The sequence below is a fragment of the Amaranthus tricolor genome, chromosome 14 (assembly GCF_026212465.1).
Source record: "Amaranthus tricolor cultivar Red isolate AtriRed21 chromosome 14, ASM2621246v1, whole genome shotgun sequence".
Taxonomy (NCBI): domain Eukaryota; kingdom Viridiplantae; phylum Streptophyta; class Magnoliopsida; order Caryophyllales; family Amaranthaceae; genus Amaranthus; species Amaranthus tricolor.
In genome coordinates this window covers 6,695,972-6,714,268 of record NC_080060.1, presented here as the reverse complement: position 1 = coordinate 6,714,268, position 18,297 = coordinate 6,695,972, and the positions used below count along the sequence as shown (strand labels likewise).

Genomic DNA, 18,297 nt, shown 5'->3' with positions numbered 1-18,297 from the left:
GTTGACCCAAAAAAAAATATAGAGTAAGTTTTTCGGTAGGCATTAAGAATATTGTAAGTTGACATTTAGAATATTGCAAGTATTTAAGTACTTACTCGGTGAGCATTAAGTATATTGTAGGTAGACATTAATAATATAATAAGTAGGCTAAGTTTCTCCATAGACATTACGAATATTGTAAATAGGCATTTGAAGTACTTTTTCGGTGGACATTAAATATGTTGTAATTGGGTATTAAGAATAATATAAGTAGAAAATTTGAAATAAATAGGATTAATTATAAAAAAACATCAAACAAGAGCAAAATCAACTTATTTCTAAATGTAAGCGCCTAATTCCCAAACCTGAGGTATGGGTCTGCTCGCACTTACTAACTGTGAATAAAGGGTTTGATTCAGCCAAAGGAGTTGTTCGCACTTACTAACTGCGAACAGAGCTGTTGACTTTTTTTGACTAAATATCTTGTTCGTAGTTAGTAACAGCGAACACCATCGTGCCTAAATACAACAACTTCTTTCTTCCTTCCCCATTTCAGTAATAATTAAAAACCCTAAGCCCTAAAAGTCGACTTCCCCCTTTCAAAAACCACTCTTAGACTACCTTCACTCCATCAATTCTTACATTTCTCTTCCAATTTAGCTCTTTCAATTTAGTCTGGGATAATCTAGATTGCACAACGGTAAACTTTTATGCGTTTTTTTTGAGTTTTTATTTCTTTTTTTTAGGGTTTTAATGAAGTTTGCTTATATACTCAAATGTAGGTCACTAGTTCTAAAATCAACACTCTTCTAAGTCATCCACAATTGATCAAGGTAATGTTTAATTGTTTTTAATAGCTTTATTTTGTTGTTTCTGAAGTATTGTTGTTGATGAGCAATATAATTTATGTACATTATATGTTATTAGAATTTTTGATGTTCTTATTATAAATATTATTTATGAACTTATTAATTGATTTATTAATTGAATTTTATCTACATTATATATTATTAAAAGTTTTGATGTTGTTATTTATTAATTGATTTAGTTACATTATATGTTAGAAATACTATTTATTGTTTATTATTATTTTAATACTATACATGACTTTATTACTTTATATATCAAAAAGATTACAATCAAATAAATATAATATACTTGTATTGGCATGATGTTGATAATGATGTTGATTTTGTTTGTATTCATGTAGAAATGACATCATTCGTGTGACTATAGTATATTTTTGGAATGTTTCTATTCGAGAAAGTAGTGGCAATGTTCATTATGTTGGGGGTCATAGGTATTGATGACGTAGGTGAGATGTCTAAGTAGTCGTTATGTCATGATGGAGGTCATAGGTATAGCGTTACTAACACGAAGTTAGCTGAAGTTTTCAACTATGTCATGAAGGGTGTACATTTCTTACCTTTGACAAAACTAGTTGAATTCACCTTCTATTGGGTAAACGATTATTTTGTTCAAAGACTTGAACGTGCTAGTGCATGGTTACTTACACATCGCATGCCACCAAGATTATCAATAGAAACACCGAGAAGGCAAACTTTCATGAGATTATCGCCATTGACTATAGAAGAGGTATTTTCAAAGTCAGGACTGGGCGGGGAAATAGAGGTTCGTTCAAGGGGGGTATGATTCAAACTGTGGACTTGAATCAAAGGAATTGCACATGTAACAAACTAGAGATATACCACCTACCTTGTTACATCTACTTGCTGTTTGCATCAAACAATACCTTTCATATGAGCGGTTTGTGGATCCGTGCTATACTTCTCAAAGTTATGCATGTACATACGAACCTTGCTTCATGCCAATGATCGATAAGAGGTCATGGCCTCAATACACAGGCTTTGAACTTAGACATGATCCCGATCAAATTCGTGATAAATGAAGGCCTAAGTCTAAGAGGATTGCTAATGAAATGGATGAAGGAAGAAAGAAACGCAATAGTTGTCGTCGTTGTGGGAGTGAAGTTCACAATACTAGAACCTGTAACTCCACGTAATTTACTAAATTTACTATATATATTGTAGTAGTATAATACTATATAACGTATAGATACAACTACAACATATAATATTAAAGTTATAACACAAATGTATGATACCTAATTATATGATAATAATATTAACTAAAGTCACTGTAAACGCAGTAATACAGGAGATGGATCCAGCAGCTTCAGGACCCCAAGATCCTACTGTCTTGACTATGCAGGAGGAGAACAGGAGCACTCCTCTCTGGGATGCCCAGGTTAGTATACTGTTTTGTATCATTTGCATTTTACTAATGATAACATGGTAATAACTTATTTAAATGTCTATTTTCGTAGGTGTCCGATACAGACACGTTAGACACTAGGCATCCAAATTCTGTTCCATGGGTGATCGATGAGAGGATCATCCCGTACCTTGAGTGCACGAGGTTATATGACTTTCACCTCATTGCGTACGGTAGAGTTGACCGTGCTATTATCACAGCACTGGTAGAGAGATGGTGTCAGGAGACACACACCTTTCATCTTCCTCTCGGTGTATATATTTAGTTGTATATATATGTTTATTTAGTTTATCATAATCTCCAAGCTTTGACAAAATTACCTTAACTTAGGATGATAAATTTGTGAATATGAATGAATGAATTGAGTTATAAGGTTTTAGCATTTATAGAAGATTGGTTTAACGGCTAGTTTGACAATATAACGGCTAGTTTGAACAAGTCAAAAAATAGTCAATAGGCTACCCACTTACGAAGTGCGAACAGAGGAGCATGGTCAAACAGGGTCAACCCCTTGACCTTATTTGACCAGGTTTTCCTCTGTTGGCACTTAGTAAGTGGGAACAACTTGATTGACTTTTTTGACCAGTTTGTCTCTGTTTGCAGTTAGTAACTGCGAACAACACCGAACTTGAGCTCTGGGGCTGAAGGTGCTTACATTTGGAAATAAGTTGATTTTGCTCTTATTCTATGTTTTTATTAATAATTAGTTTTATCCATTTTAAATTTTCATGTATGTAGACATTAAAATAGACATTAAAATTTAATGGGTTGGGCTTAATTAACGTGAGGCAGTATCTCAAGAGACGGGCTTTTTTTTATTTATGGATGGACAACAAATGTTTGAACTTTGATGATTGTTGGGGTTGGGGTTAGTGTTGGTGTTGGTGTTTGGTGTTTGGTGTTTGGTGTTGGTGTTCCATCTGCAGGTACTAAAAGCAACTTATGATTCTGAAGTAGAATGAAAAATCCCGCGAAATAACGCAAAAAAATGAAACAAAGCAAATCAGAAACCTCCAACCCTAAAGGCTTACACTGAAGTCCTCCGCTGTGCAGTGTGCCGTCTCCCTCTCCAGTCTCCTCCGGGTTAATTAATTCCTCCACGGTGCCGTCTGCAGCCGCCATAGCCTTTTCGCCATTGGAGGTACTATTTCTGTGGTAAACTATTTAATCCAACGTTACCTATTATGCTACCTGATTCGCGGCAAAAATTCATAACTTGCCAAATATAGCCAACAATTTCGCTTGTTTTGGTTTGGAATTGTATATTCGCAGTGATTTGATGGTTTAGAATTAAATTATATGTTTTTTAACGAGGGTTTATGTTGCTTTGGAAAGATAAACAGAGAAAGAGAATCAAAATTGTGCAACCATTTGTTTTTCAGAAAACGCCTGAGTGGAATTGGAAGAAAGATGGTGGGATACACAAGAAGCATCCTTTGAGTTAGCCTTTTCAATCTAAAACCCAAGAAGAAAGAGATTTAGGGAAATTAGAGGATTCAAGAAACTTGAAGGTTCAAATGGATCGATATGCATTACCACTTGAGCTTTCTCCACCTTATCCTAAGCCAATCAAAAGGTGTTTTACTCATTATAATCGTTATTGCCTTTTAAGTTCCCGTTTGTAATTGTTAATTGATTAATAGACAGAAATTTGAATTGTTGAGTGTAAACTTTGTTGCTTTTGTCTAATGAAGGCCTTGTTGGAAAAGAACTGCTATTGAATTGGATGGCCGTATTCAATCTAAGTACAAGAGAGATGACTTAGAATTATTAGTTCAATCTTACTCCGAGGTAGTATAGTCTTATATTGTTTGATTTTTGGTTTAATTGTTGACTAATGTGCTGAGATTGTTTATTAATTCTGTGTTTCTGTTGTTACCTTTGTTATTGAAAGATTGGCGTGTTTCCACACCAATATTATACAAATGGATCTGGATCTCGATGTTGCACATATGTAAGCTTCTTCTAAAAATTATCTCATCGGAATGGATTGTCACATGTATTGATCACCATTAAAAATAACGTTGTTTATTTATGGTTTGTTGGATGACAAAGTGTCACATGTTTGTAATAACATTTTTGTGCAGAATGATGGAACTTTGTCACATTTACAATTTGGTCGGAACAGGTTTGTGTATCCTTGGTTGTACTGATATAAGCATGTATGTGGATATGATATCCCGCTTGATGTGTTCACTTGTATTGCCATCTTTTTTTTTTAATGTTATTTTTGTTGCAATTGATTTGATTTAGGGACAAGGGAATTTAGCAATTATAAAATCAAGCCAAGTAACTAGAAAATTAGACATAATGTATAGGAAAAACAATTTTTATAGAAATATCATGATAGATATTTTTGCTTTGCCATTGCTTATGATTGTTGCTTGCTGCAAATATCATTAAAATGGCAACAAAAGATGTTCCTTGCTTGCATGTAAACAAACTGTGTGAAGCCAAAAGCGAACAATTATCAAGGGTACATGACCAAACCATTGTTTGAGTGCTTGCTTATGCTTAAGTTCAAACAATGAATTTTTAAGTTTTACAATTAAAACCTTTATGGTAGATGCTTCTTTAAGCCCTTCTTTATCAAGGAAAACCCTAGAATTAGAGGTAGTGTACCCTTTCAGAAGGGTTACGTACATATCTTGTTCATGCAGATCCCATGAAAAAATGCATTCGTCATATTTTTTTGACAAATGATACTATACGAGATTTCAACGAGATCTATAGTTCGCACTGCGGTGAGTTTTGTGATAGAACAACATTTTCACTATAATCTATCCTAAATTTTTGTCTTTTCCTAGAACGAAAAATTTAGTCTTGTATCCACTCCTAGTAAAAACTTTTGTTTTGTAGAACCTTTTTACACCCACTTTTTCTTTTTGCGAGGAATATTGTCACTTCCCTGTCTTGTTTCATGCAATTCCTCATTCATGACGTATACCCATAACCCATTTTTTACCGAATGAACAAGATCCTAGGGCTTCAAGTTTCCTTTAAACGCAGTGAGTTTTGCCTTTGGAAAAGCCAAGTTTTCATATGTTATATTAGTTGTGGTACTAGTGAGGTGTTCTCTGCATGTATGGACTATCGAAATAGTCATCTACCTAACGCCTAATTGGTCATCTAGTTGATTAGAGTGGTGGTTGAAGTTCTCTCACCGGTTCTATTTGAGGTGCATGTTGTTGTAGTAGTGAAACCTAACTCACTCTGGAATCTACACAAGGAAAATAAGAGAAGAAGAAGAAATCGCTGAAACAAATGAATTACAAGAACAGAAAGAATGAAGAAATAAGAGAAATTAAGGGAATGCTTGTATCTAGATAAATAGGGTATCCATCTCTGAACTCTTCGAATGGATCAGTACTATAAGTGAGTGAATACGCTTTATTGTACTTACTAGCGTGGAAATGAAATAACCATCAACCTTTTATTTATATATTTTGCATTAGCAAAGCTATATTGCTGTAACAAACTATGAAAACCCATAATGCTATTGTAACAAATCACCCTCTTTCATTAAAAAATGAATCACAACTTGCATCCCAATGATCATTCTTCTAGAAATCACGTCATTATGTCTTATTGTATTCTTCTTGCATTTTCTAATTGTACGTGAACTTAAGAGCTGGGCACTTGCATTAACGAGGCACGCATCATCACTTGAATTAGCCACAAAGTCCATTACATTACCCGCTCCAAAGAGATTCACATTGTCCTCATGGTGAAAGTGTTGAAAATGGGCATTGATATCATGATGATGCTTTCAAGTAGCTTCTTCCACTGGTAGACCATGCCACTTATCAAGCACTTCATCTATGGTAGTAATAAGTTATATCATGAGCTGATATATGAATACCCAAGAGTTCTTTATTAAATTTAACAATAATAAAGTGGGGTTTATAGAATATTATAATGATCACTTGAAAAAAAAAAAAAGATTGTAAATGATAGATGAAGATACTCAGTACTTAAGAATTTTGTAGGTTTCATTGAATATATTATTCGATCATCGTAATATTTCGTTTTTATTTTTATTTAGTAACTTAGCGTAGAGTTAAAACAATTTTGATTCCTATTACTTAGCGTAGAGTTATATTTTGTATCATTTTTATCATCATATACTTTGTTACTTTTTTGTAAGGAATTCAATAATGGGAACAATCTTCATATTTCTATTCGTATGCTTTTATAGTTCTTCAGTTGCTCTATTGACTAATGGTCAAGGGTAATTTGTTTACAAAATAAAGAGTATTCACCAATAATCTTTCTATTTTGTATCATTTTTATCAACATATACTTTGTTGATCCTTTTGTTAAAATATTCCTCAATTCCAAATACACCTACACTTTTTCGGCATTGTTCACGTGCATGACGGTCTCCTTGATAAATTCAGTAAGTGATCCTAACAAGCGTGTTGTAATTATATTTTCATAGTGTCGCACCATCTACTTTACTCTCTTATTCCACTTTTTTGTAACAAAGCCTTAAATTCTATGGCACTTAAGGTAGATCTTATTGATCTTGTACAACTTCTATAGTCGGAAGATAATGTGATTTTCTTAACAATAATATTTAAATCATTTGACGAACGTAGAAAACCAATGAGCCACAATTAAAAGTTTTGTTTGTCTATGGTATTTCTCATTCTTTTGTCTCTTCTGACTTCATTAAAGTACTCAAACAATGGTAAAGCTTGAAGCTTTTGAGAGACATACAATGATCAAAAAGAGAGCGGGAGCAACAAGGGAATATGAAGATGAATATCATAATACCTTTGCAATCTTTCATTGAAACCAACACCTCTGATACCAAGTAGTAATTTACATTGTCAACAAATGAACAAAGAGAGGGTTTAAGGGAAAGACTATTGGTATCATCCATTTATTCTTCACCTAACAATTAAACATCAGATGTATTTACATGGAAAGAACCCTACAAAGATGCATAAAAGGACAAATCACTTAACATACGATATTAAATGATATGAGGAAGACACCTTAGGATAGAGGAAGATAAAGAGGAATGGACATCAATCAAGATAGGAAATGATTTCCAAAGCAAAGCATAAATCAAGTGAATTTTTTCTTATGCTCCCTCATAACATTTTTGACATTGTTGGCTTTAGAATTGTTAGTTTGAAATTAAAATTTATGCCTAATATTTTCTTGTTGTCAGGTATGGCATATCTGCATTGGACTTTGATAAGCAGGTAAAGGCACTTGTGTTGTGTCATTGGATGTTGGCATGTTGCTTCTCAAATTTTGGCTCAAATATATATGACTTAGAATGTGAATTATTTGAATTATCTTCCTTGACTTTTACAAATCTTGTGAAAGACATGGTTCATCCCATTACATATAGACATAAAACAATATTCATGAGACTCCAATTCATATGGTAAACATGAATTGATGATATAAGAGATGAAATTCTATCTAAAAATATAAAGAAATTAGTGGAACAAATTTTGGGATTTTTAGACTTGTTAGTAATTACTTTTTATTATAGTCCTAAAAACACTATGGGGCAAACATTTGGGGACCACGAGAAAAATTGTTTGTTTTTTAATATACAGTTGTTGTTCATGCTTAAAGAATTTGGTATGCTATTTTATGGAAATTCATTTGTAAGCTAAAAGGCAAATCCTATTGTAGCTTATGTTAATATAATAGGGCCTTCGACCAAAATGAGTAATATTTAAAATTGAAATATTTTATTAATGAGGTTTTGACATCTATCTTGGCTTTTCAATCAACATGAATTCCTAATCTTTAGAATTTTTCCTTGGGTTTCCGTTTTCTTGTTTGCTCTGTCTAGGGAATATATTTAGCATCAGTGACAAAATCTGGATGTTTAACGGTGCACGACTTTGAATCCCTTTATTGCCAATGTAATGTGATATCGTCAAGTAAGTTTTTGAACGCTTTGCAAAATTGACTGTATTTAAGATGTTTATGCTTGTTGCCTTCGACACAGTTCAAGGCTTCTTGCATGCAAAATTTTGTTGATTTCAATTAATTGATCTGTGACTTTGTATGTAGTTTGTTTTGTTTTGTTTTATTGATTTCAACCTGTATTAATCGCCCTGCATTGTTGTCACAAATTTCATGAAACTAATTTAATCAAATACTCCCTCCTATTCGATAAGTATGTCTTGTTAACTTTTTGTGCGCTATCCCATGCACTTCTTTAATACTTAATACCTCTTATTATACATGACAAAAATTATAAATCCTTGCATTAAGAAGAATCAAACAAGATATCACTTGAATATGTTTTAACTTATAAATCAAGAATAAAATACAATTAAGACTGAACTGTGAGTGTTTAGAAAATAAATGTGACATTCTTATTGAATATGAGGGAGTAAATGCGACATTTAATTTTATGTTGTTAACTGATAAATTTTCTTAGACAAAAGAATATAATTTCATTCTTAAACCAAAACTCAACTATCTAAAATAATAATTTTGTGAATTTGTTTATGAATAATTACGAACTTCGAAAGCTATCAAGTTTCCTAAGTGTTAAATTTCTCGTCTTTTGCAATTTGTATTTCACTAATTTTATAATCGTTTTTTTTTGTTTGCTCGTTCCACAACGTTAAACTAATAGTGTATATAACAACAATGCTAAATCACAAAATGGGATCGACTACATGAAAAATAATTAGCTTCTTTTGAGCGTCCACATAAATTCTCCTCCATGATTCTTATCCTTTGTCATATGAACTTCTATGCTTGAATCTCTTATATCTTTCCTCGCATCAATAAATATTGAAATTTCTCTAGTTTCAACCTTCCATCCTTCATATTATTGGGTTGTTCTCCATCTTGTCTTACATATGTTTAAATGAAAAAAAAAAAATTTTCCTTCATCTTATCTTCTTTAGTTGCAATTTGAAACCCCTTTCTTATGTCCTTGTTCCTAATTTTATCTTTTCAATGTGTGCTGCTCATCCATTGTAGTATATGCATCTTAATTACCCCTATTTTCGTACTATGATTCTTTTTGAAGGTCCACCATTCAGACGCATATAATAACTTTGGTCTATCGGTTTTTCAATAAGAAACTCATTTAAGCCTTAGCTGAATTTCTCGATCACATAAAACTAGTGGTACATCTCTACTTGAATCCTAAGTGTCACGTCTTAGTTTATATCTCTTGTTTTGATAGTGCTATAAAGATGTACTCGATTTTTGTTCCTTGTCCTTGGATCTTATCACACCTTAATTTGATTCTTCGTTACTAAAATGGCATTCCATGTATTTTAACTTACTAACACAATAACAAATGCAAAAAAATACACATGACATTTTCTTCAGTTTTTGCATGTGGGAAAAGATTCAAATAGAGGTGTAATATAAACTAATAGTAAAAAGAAAATCCTTTTTTTTTTATGCGTTTCTAATTAGTTACTCACATTGTGGTATATATATTCAACCATATCGAGATACTTACGAGTTATTATCTTTGTCATAGCTCACTAAAGTGCTTGTGGTAATTTTTGATTTGCCTTCTTGAGCTCAATGAAAATCATGTTCAAATCGTTTTATCACCCTATAATACTCCATTAATTGACTCTGAAAATGAATTGCTTCTATGGTAAATCTCAAAAATGAATCCAAATCGGTTCTTTGAGATTCTAGTGCATTTTTTTATGTGATGTTTCGTCACTTTTCTCCACAACTTCATGGTGTGGCTCATATTTTTTATATTAGCTAATATTGTGTAAGTGTATGTATATGTATTGATTTCTTGATGCAGTGTTCAATGAGGATGAACCAAAGCATCTTTTACATATATCTACCCATAATCAACTTGATATTGTCCGTTGGAATCCTGGTAACCAAGATGAGGTAAATTCTCACTTGCTACAAATGCATTGTTTTGTACATTTGTGCTTGATGCGTTGGGTGAATACTTGATTCTTGTCGTTGCTAGATGCATCATATGATTCTTTGTTTGTATTTGTTTTGAGAGGATGGGGTGGAATGAGCAGACACGATGAGACAGCATATGCATCACTTAATGTTTGTGGTCGTGATGATATTTTGTGCTTTGAACCCAAATATTAATTTGAAAACAAATTGGGATCCAAAATGAAAAAGTGTGAAAATAATTGGATACAAGTAGTATCATTGAACAGACTTTAGCTGAATGCATTGGCTAATGTAGTTTTGCATAATGCCTATCAAGTTCAATTTGAGCAATATGTGGAAATGATAAGTATAATTGTTTACTACTCATAAATATTATGGTATGACTAATTAAGACAATGCTTCACATTAGAAAATTTATATTTCTGAATGCTAGATAGCACATGGATCAATAATGATTTGGTGTTTTACAAATTGAGTGAATTTTTCCTTCATGCATGTTCATAATTTTGAAAGTACTAGCTAAAGAGAGGAGGTTAATTATGTGATATTTGGCTTTTGAGAAAATCATTTTGGAGTTTGTGAAATTACGGATGAAAAACCAATATGTATGAAGAGAGTAACCAAAAGCAATAATGAGGAGTACTAATAAGTTAAGTTTTGGTTTGCTTTATTAAAAATATTTGCTGTAATTGTAATCTATTTATCTTAATTGTAAAAAGTTTTTTGTTACTTTATTATAATGACAGGTGATGGACCAAATTTGATCACCTTCTTCCATAAGTCTTTATGTAGATGTGTCCATTTGTAGCAGATGTGCTTTCCTTTCTCTTTGGGTTTGACACTATTCCGATAGTCTCTCAGGTTGCCTGCACATCAGGGAAGAGCAATGAAATTAAATTATTCGACATTAGTTATGTCTCTTCGGTCCCTGCTGAAGTAAGATACAAATCCTCTTTTTCTTTACCTTTGGTTATCCTCTTTGGTTTTGCTTATCTCTTTTTTGTCTAGTTGATCGTTGCATTGTGTATCCTTTAGTTCTCTTTTACAACAAAAAAATATTGGTATCAATTATGTTTATCTAAGCTTCACCTTATGATTGTAGTGTTTTAATTCATTCAGATTTTGACGAAGAAGTCTGCTGTCACAATCCATGGTTGGGATACTGATACGGGTTTGTCGGATCTGGCATTTACATCATCTGACATTTCCAGGTGAATCGATGAGTTGCTTGAGTTCAAGCTAGTTAATGTTGATGATTTGATGCCTATATGGTGTTTATACTGGATTGTTGCTATTGTTCAGATTTGGAGACTTGTCTTTATAGATGTTCATTGCTTTGCATGATTTGTATTGTTGGCTGTTGCCATTGCTGCTTTTGCATAATTGATTTTTTGTTTTTTAGTTTCAGATTATAATGAAATATAGTAAAATGACTCATTATATCTTGTGCATATAATGACATTGAGCTTTTCTGGTAATAAAATGTTTTTTGTTTGAACTTTTTTAATAACTTGAATCTATGATTTTTAGAACACAAGGCAACGTTATTGTTGTAACAAGATTAAAACTTTCAACCATACAACTTTTTTTCAAATCTGTCTCATTTTAGTTGAAGTGTTGCACTAACTACTATATGTGCCTCGTGATTGGCAGAGTTTATGCTAGTGATAATTCTGGCTCAATTAATATATGGGATAGAAGAAGAAGCCTGATGTCATCTGTTCAGCTGACATCTAATTCTCGCAATGCTCTCAACAGTTTACAATTGAATGTTGATAATCAGGTGAGACTAATTAATTATTTGAGAACTGCAAGTATCTCTGGCACGATGTTTATGATATCTAGTTTCCTCTTTGCTATCCTGAAGATATCTTTTTACCTTCTTTAGAGTATAGTTTATCAAACAACTCTTTGAAAGCCCTTAATTTTGCCTCTCACATTGCTACTTTTTTTTCATGGTTTTACTTTCTTATATATTTGGCTAAGTTTTCCTTGCATTTTTCTAATACAACATAACATTCTTTCTTTTTCTTCACTGCTGCCTTGACCTCCTCATCCCACTATGTTCTATACTTCTTTACCATAATATTTACCCCTTGATACTCCTAAAATCTCCTTAGTTATTTGATTAATACTACTCCGTCCCTTTGAGTTAGCATCAAAGAGAAATAAAGTGTTCTTTAAGAAAAAAGTGGACATTTGGTAACAATTGAAGAGAGAGAATGAATTATGTAGATTAAATTAAAAAAGAGTTAAGTGTATGGATGAGATTTTGTGGGCCATTGTCCATAAATAGAAATGATGCAAAATGAGTGAGATGAACAAAAATAACAAATGATGCTAAATGAGTGGGGATAGAGAGAGTACGGATTTTCATCTTTGTCCGGGTAGCATGTGCATCCAATTTGATCATGTGGAGCAATCATATTTGATCTACAACTAGATCTTGTCCTTGGATGTTTGAATTTCTAAAAGTATGTTAAAGAAACAGGGTGCTTGATCCTTGTCAGAAATTGAAAAGTGACTAATATATGATTCATTTGTATGGTTATGGGATGGTACACTAGCCGGGTTATCTGTAGCGCGCTTGAATATAATATCTGGTGCAAAATCTATATTGTTGATAAGGTATCGCTCTTCCAAATATCTCTTGAATGATCAATTTACTGCTTTCAGGTGGTTTTTGGAGCAGGCAAGCAGGGCATGATTTATATATGGGATCTTCGTGGTGGACGAAATGCTGCTGCTTTTCAAAGTCATAATAAGGTTGAATGAACTACCTATCTGACGCATAATTTAATGCTGCCCCTTTCTCTCCCTTCCCTCTCCATCCCCAAAAAAAGAACAGTGATCTTGCATGTTGGATGCTATTCTGACTGAAGTGACTTGTAGTTTATGTCGTCCGTGTCTTGTGTTTGTAGTTTGATAACCATATATGTCATTCTAGGTGTTGCTTCAGTGAACTACATCTACTGTTGTTAGAGACTTAAGTGATATATAGGGTCCTAATAGACTGTAGCATATCAAGTATTTGTGGATGAGGCTGTATCTGGATTTGATTTTGTGATAACCAGATTATGAAAGACTGACTTGACCGTTACGCCAGGACTTACCAAGTTGGACTTGCCTCTTGTAGCAAATTGTGTAAGACAATACTCTCTTGATTGTTACGTTCTCATACATGCTATATCTGTTTCCGTGTTCAGGCTCATCCTCCAATGATGTCAGTGAATATATCGTCCCTACTGGAGAAAATAGACTCATTGAAGGTATGTGTAGCTAATGATCTTCAATGACTGGGTATATGACTGGCCACTTTCCATTTTTTATAAGGTTTAGGTTATATACTCTCTCTATTTTTACATAGAATATATCCCGAATTATGTTGCCAAATATGCCAAGAGAAGTGCAAGATCAAGAATACAGTCATTACAGTAATGGCCTTATACCAAAAGACGGTGATTTTATTGCTGATTTTTTTCTGAGTTCACTCTCACCTGGACATGTCAAATTTTGACCTAATCCGAAATTAACACAGATGCCGACTGAAAACTGTGGGTCATATCCCGGAAATTTTGGGCTGCAATCCGAAAAATGACTCGACCCAAAAATACCTAGAAAAATTGGGTCAAAAATGACCGTAATCTCAATCCGGCTGTTTTGACCCATTTTCAACATCATCATTTTAGTCGGGGCCCATTATAATTTTAGTTTTTTTTTAAAAAATTCTGAGTCAATATTTCTTTGTAGTCATAAAATCCGTATATTGGTCTTTTTTGTATAAAAGAATTTTTCTGGATCACTCAAAAAAAAAAAGAATTTTCTGGAAATTGAATAACATATTTTTATTTTTTTCGGAAAAAACAAAATAGTGGTGGTAAGGCAAAAAATTCCTTGGCCCATTGGGTCGATTTGAACCTGACATGCAACTGACCCAACTCAAAAATGACTTGACTTGAAACCTATACTCCCACAGTCCCACCTTTTGCTTATGCTATACATTTTTTTCACAGGCACAATCAGATATCGTTCGAAAAGATGTACACTCAATCAATTTGGATCCATCGTCTAATTCTCGTTTTGCTTTCCACCTTGATGATGGTTGGTAGGTTATAGAACATTTATCCTCAACATTTTGTGTAGTAGTGACTCTTTGTTCATTTAGCATCCAACTTCAGCTTGACAAAAATTAAAAAGCAACCTTGTTATGTTCTACATCTCTTTTTAACGCATTCGAATTGTTTGTAATTTGCAGGTCTGGCATACTTGATATCCATAGTTTAGCAGTGACGCATATCCACTGCCCTCCGCCTGGTTGGTTGTAAGTAGACTACAATTTTGTTGTCAATTTGATTTATATCAAAGATTATCCTTTGTTACTACTCATTTCCCTTTTGTTTTTCACTATGAGAATGTAGGAATCACTCAGACATGTCATCTAGCTTATATTATATTAGAAGACCATCGTGGCTATCTAAAAATTCAGTAAGGTTTCTCTCTATGGATGTGAAGATAATGATGCATGGGTATAATACCTTTTAGAGAATCGTGCATTGGGATTTCTACATAAATCTTTTGTCATCAGTTGGTGTCTAAGTTTTGACTTAGACCCACAAATGCATCAGTTTGGGCATCGGTATATTGATGTATCTATTTATATATATTTCTGTGTAATCTCAAAAGATTGCAACTAAAAGGTGACACTGAAAATTTGTAGGATGTATCTGAATACTGTTCTCTGTTAAACTTGTGCTTCTAGTTATGCTGACCCTTGATCAGATTTATGTAGTTGGATCAGCATCAGAAAAGGGACTTCACCTTATAGACTTCTATCCTGACACCAGCTCCCCGTGTCATGTGGACTGCAGGTACATATTCTGGATTTTTATGGGGATTGTGGTGTAGCTATTTTGTTCTGATTACTTATAAAGAAATAATTCCATTGGAATTTAAACTTTTCATAATGTTTCCCCTTCAGCGAGAAACAGGCAGTCCTTTCCAGGAGAAATGGATTCGTCCCTCTGTCAGAATTTGTTTCCGCATGTGCTGTACATCCACTGAACGATAACATTGTGGCTGGGACTCAGGTCTGTTTCTTGTGCTTATATTTTCTGAGTGAACAAAGAAAAAAATAACTCCTTGATTCTGGCATCAAGCATATTAACATCCACTTTGGTAGGGTCCTAGTTACCTTTGGTCTAGGCTTCTGCAATCCCTTGTTAGTAGATCTGCGAGACAGTTTTTTTTTTTCCAAAATTAAAAGTGAGCTCTAGTGCATGGAAAGTATGGATAGCTCCCTGCTTTCATTCAACATATTACAAATTGCGAAAAGCTCCTCTTGATTAGCAAGTCAACTGTATCCTTGCTGTCTGATAAGAAGTAGCCCATGGGAAGCTCCAGCCCTCTAAAACCTCTTTGATGCTCAGTAATTTTCTTATTGTCTCATTCGAATTATAAGTGATCTTTTTGAATCACAATAGTTCAGTTATCTCTGGCATTTTGATAATTGGTAACTCCTGCTATATATGCTTGAATATATTCATTGACTGAATATGCTTCCAAGTTCCAACTTTGTTAAGAACTTATATGATTCAGACAGAACATAGAAAGCCTTGATTATAACTTGTGAGAAGAGGAATACTGACTTATAGAAGGAAGAGTATTTCAAATGTAGAAATATACCTAACATTACCGATAAATTTCGGTTTTCCTAGATTTTGAGGCATATGAAGCGGATATGGCCTGAGTGGGCGTGAAGACTTACAACTAACGATGCTGTTGCACAGAGTACTAATCCCATCAGTCACAGATACGTGAAAATTAGGTTCTTTTCTACATGCTTAAGTCAATTGACTGAAGTGAACTGAAGTGAATGGAACCGAGTTAAAAAAACATTGAAAATACCATCGTGAAATATGTGTTGTACTGAACTAAACTAAATTGCGTTGAAAATATGTTGGTGAGACAAAGCCTATACTCTGGACGTTGCTGGGAGTTTCCAATCATGACCATAGGGCAAAAACAAGGCATGTGATGAATTCTTGTGGAGCATTAGGTGTAGGATCAGTTATGATAATAATATTGTCAGCCTAAACAAGATGATGACTATTTTACCTTGTTGACGGCATGTATTTGAAGAAATTTCATTTGTGCATATTGAAAACTAAAACAAAGAAGATGGTTCTTTAGTCCATAATAATACTCCCCGTGGTGCTTGCTTGAGACTGTAGATTACATTTCAATCTTGCACACATGTGTTGGTTGGTCGTTGTAAAGAATATAAGGTGGTTGAGACATATAGACGACTAGACGTCCTCATGAAGATATCCTTAAAGAAAGGCTTTGTTTTTGTCTAATTGCCGATCTGTGAATGAATGCAATTCAGCAAGTGAAAGTATCAACCACCGTAAGCTTTATCACTCGAATATATATTTCTTAGAAATCAATACCTGGCTTTTATTCAAGTCTATTGCTAGTACTACTACTTGAATCTTGTGAAGCTCACTCCTACAATTTGATTGATTTTATATGCATTACACCTACTTTTATCCTACCTGATTTTGGGAGAAATTGCTTGTTATAGTGCAAGCATTGTACTCATCAGTTATAGCCATTGATGATTTTCTAGGCTCGAGTAAGTATTAGCTCTTTGCATTTGGTAACCTTCTGCATTTCATTCGACTTTGCCTGTGAAAAGATTCAACATTGACAAGATTTGATTGATCTTAGAGTTATTTAGAGTTAGCTCTTTGCATGATGAGATCAATATATTGTTTCTCTTTTCTCATCATTTTGCATTTGGTTGATTGTAGGAAGCATCATTGCTCATTATTGGCCAACAGAAAAAAGCCTTTTGGGGTGATGATGAAGATTCATGAAATATCAAATAATCTACCCATCGCTATCAAGCTTAGATTCCCATACGACTAAAACCCCAAAATACTGCTAAAAAGATGCAATTCAAGCCATTTGGAAGTTGGAACCAATGGGAGAATGATCTACACTTTTTGTTGAAGAATGTGTCATTGAAGCTTTCTAATGCCGAAACATCAATGGTCAAAGGAGTTGCAAATTGGACGTGTGATTGGAGCATGAAAGATTTTGATTCTATCTTGTAATTACTCTTCGTCTTGAGGTTGGTTGTCATGTTAATTTGTAGGTGTAGCTTAGAAATCTAAGCTACTTGCCTAACTACGTTTTTGTAGGACATCTATATAATAATTAGGTCATTTATGCTCCTTGTTTATCATCAACAACTAACATTGGCTCAATATGGGTTGAACTTGGATACTTGCAAGCTCCAAGTATGAAGATTGAAGAGTGGAGGAACATTTTCCAAGGGCTTGTGCTTGTTTAGTTTAACATAGCTATGCGGGTAACGATTGGTAGTCTAAGTAGTCGTAGTTGTAGCTGTAATGTTGCAGTATAATTCTATTTCTAGATATTAGATTTTTTTTATGTTTAATAAGTTGTGTAAGTTAAATATATTCGATAAAGTAGCGATTATGATAGCTATTGGAGTATAATTTGTTGAGAAAATTGTAAAGATCTTAAAATATTACATCAAATAGTAGAATGCTATAAGCTGTAATGTTTTGAAAATAATTTCTTGAATTACTAAAAACTATTTAAACTTTTATTTATAGATCCTTGACATTTTTCAAAGTAGTATTTTAGTTTATTAAACCATTAAAAACTACCAACGCTACTATGTGCGTCGTTGCAACCTGCCCTTGGTCCATCAGCGATCACATTTCACATAGTAATGAGTAATGGCAAATAGATGTCATTGAATTGAGCACCACATAAGTGTGGGTTGTGATATCATAAAAAACTGATAAAAAAAGCTTTTAATCAAAAGAAAAATTCTAAAAAATTTTAATTTCCAAAATAAGTGTTTTCATGTCAAAGTTGAGGTTAGATATATTTGTTGTCATTAACATCGAACAAATGAATTGGTAAAAAAGTAAAAATTCTTTGTTTACAATTAGTAACAGCGAACAAAAGAAAGACGATGCTATAACGCTTGAAGGGACAATAAAATTAAAATAAGTTTGTTCACTGTTAGTAATAGCGAAAATACGCTTATTTTGAAAAATAAAATATTTCCCAATTGGAAACAGAACCCAAACC

At 33.4% G+C, this 18,297-nt stretch overlaps 1 protein-coding gene across 6 annotated transcripts; it reads left to right on the top strand.

The window, feature by feature from the left end:
- The first annotated feature begins 3,112 nt into the window (after positions 1-3,112).
- On the top strand, positions 3,113-18,180 carry LOC130800474 (uncharacterized). 6 transcript variants are annotated; one of them, XM_057664024.1, is made up of 19 exons: positions 3,113-3,415; positions 3,657-3,850; positions 3,969-4,065; positions 4,169-4,228; positions 4,362-4,402; positions 7,457-7,490; positions 8,099-8,189; positions 10,049-10,140; positions 11,026-11,100; positions 11,284-11,375; positions 11,818-11,947; positions 12,841-12,930; positions 13,371-13,433; positions 14,178-14,269; positions 14,420-14,485; positions 14,583-14,649; positions 14,944-15,032; positions 15,143-15,251; positions 16,977-18,106. In XM_057664024.1, the coding sequence occupies exons 2-19, from the start codon at positions 3,792-3,794 to the stop codon at positions 17,040-17,042; spliced, it is 1,413 nt and encodes a 470-aa protein (XP_057520007.1). In that variant the 5' UTR covers positions 3,113-3,415; positions 3,657-3,791; the 3' UTR covers positions 17,043-18,106. The 6 variants fall into 6 exon arrangements, with proteins under 6 accessions (XP_057520007.1, XP_057520008.1, XP_057520006.1 ...); XM_057664025.1 differs by having other exon boundaries at positions 3,139-3,415; positions 8,099-8,171; positions 16,977-18,179; XM_057664023.1 differs by having other exon boundaries at positions 3,139-3,415; positions 3,610-3,850.
- The last annotated feature ends 117 nt before the right edge of the window (positions 18,181-18,297 follow it).

Excerpts from the sequence above, each read along its gene's own strand:
- LOC130800474 (XM_057664024.1), top strand. The coding sequence starts at position 3,792 with ATGGATCGATATGCATTACCACTTGAGCTTTCTCCACCTTATCCTAAG. Across the intron at positions 11,948-12,840 it reads AATTGAATGTTGATAATCAG|GTGGTTTTTGGAGCAGGCAA; the intron begins GTGAGACTAATT and ends TACTGCTTTCAG. Across the intron at positions 13,434-14,177 it reads AGAAAATAGACTCATTGAAG|GCACAATCAGATATCGTTCG; the intron begins GTATGTGTAGCT and ends TTTTTTTCACAG.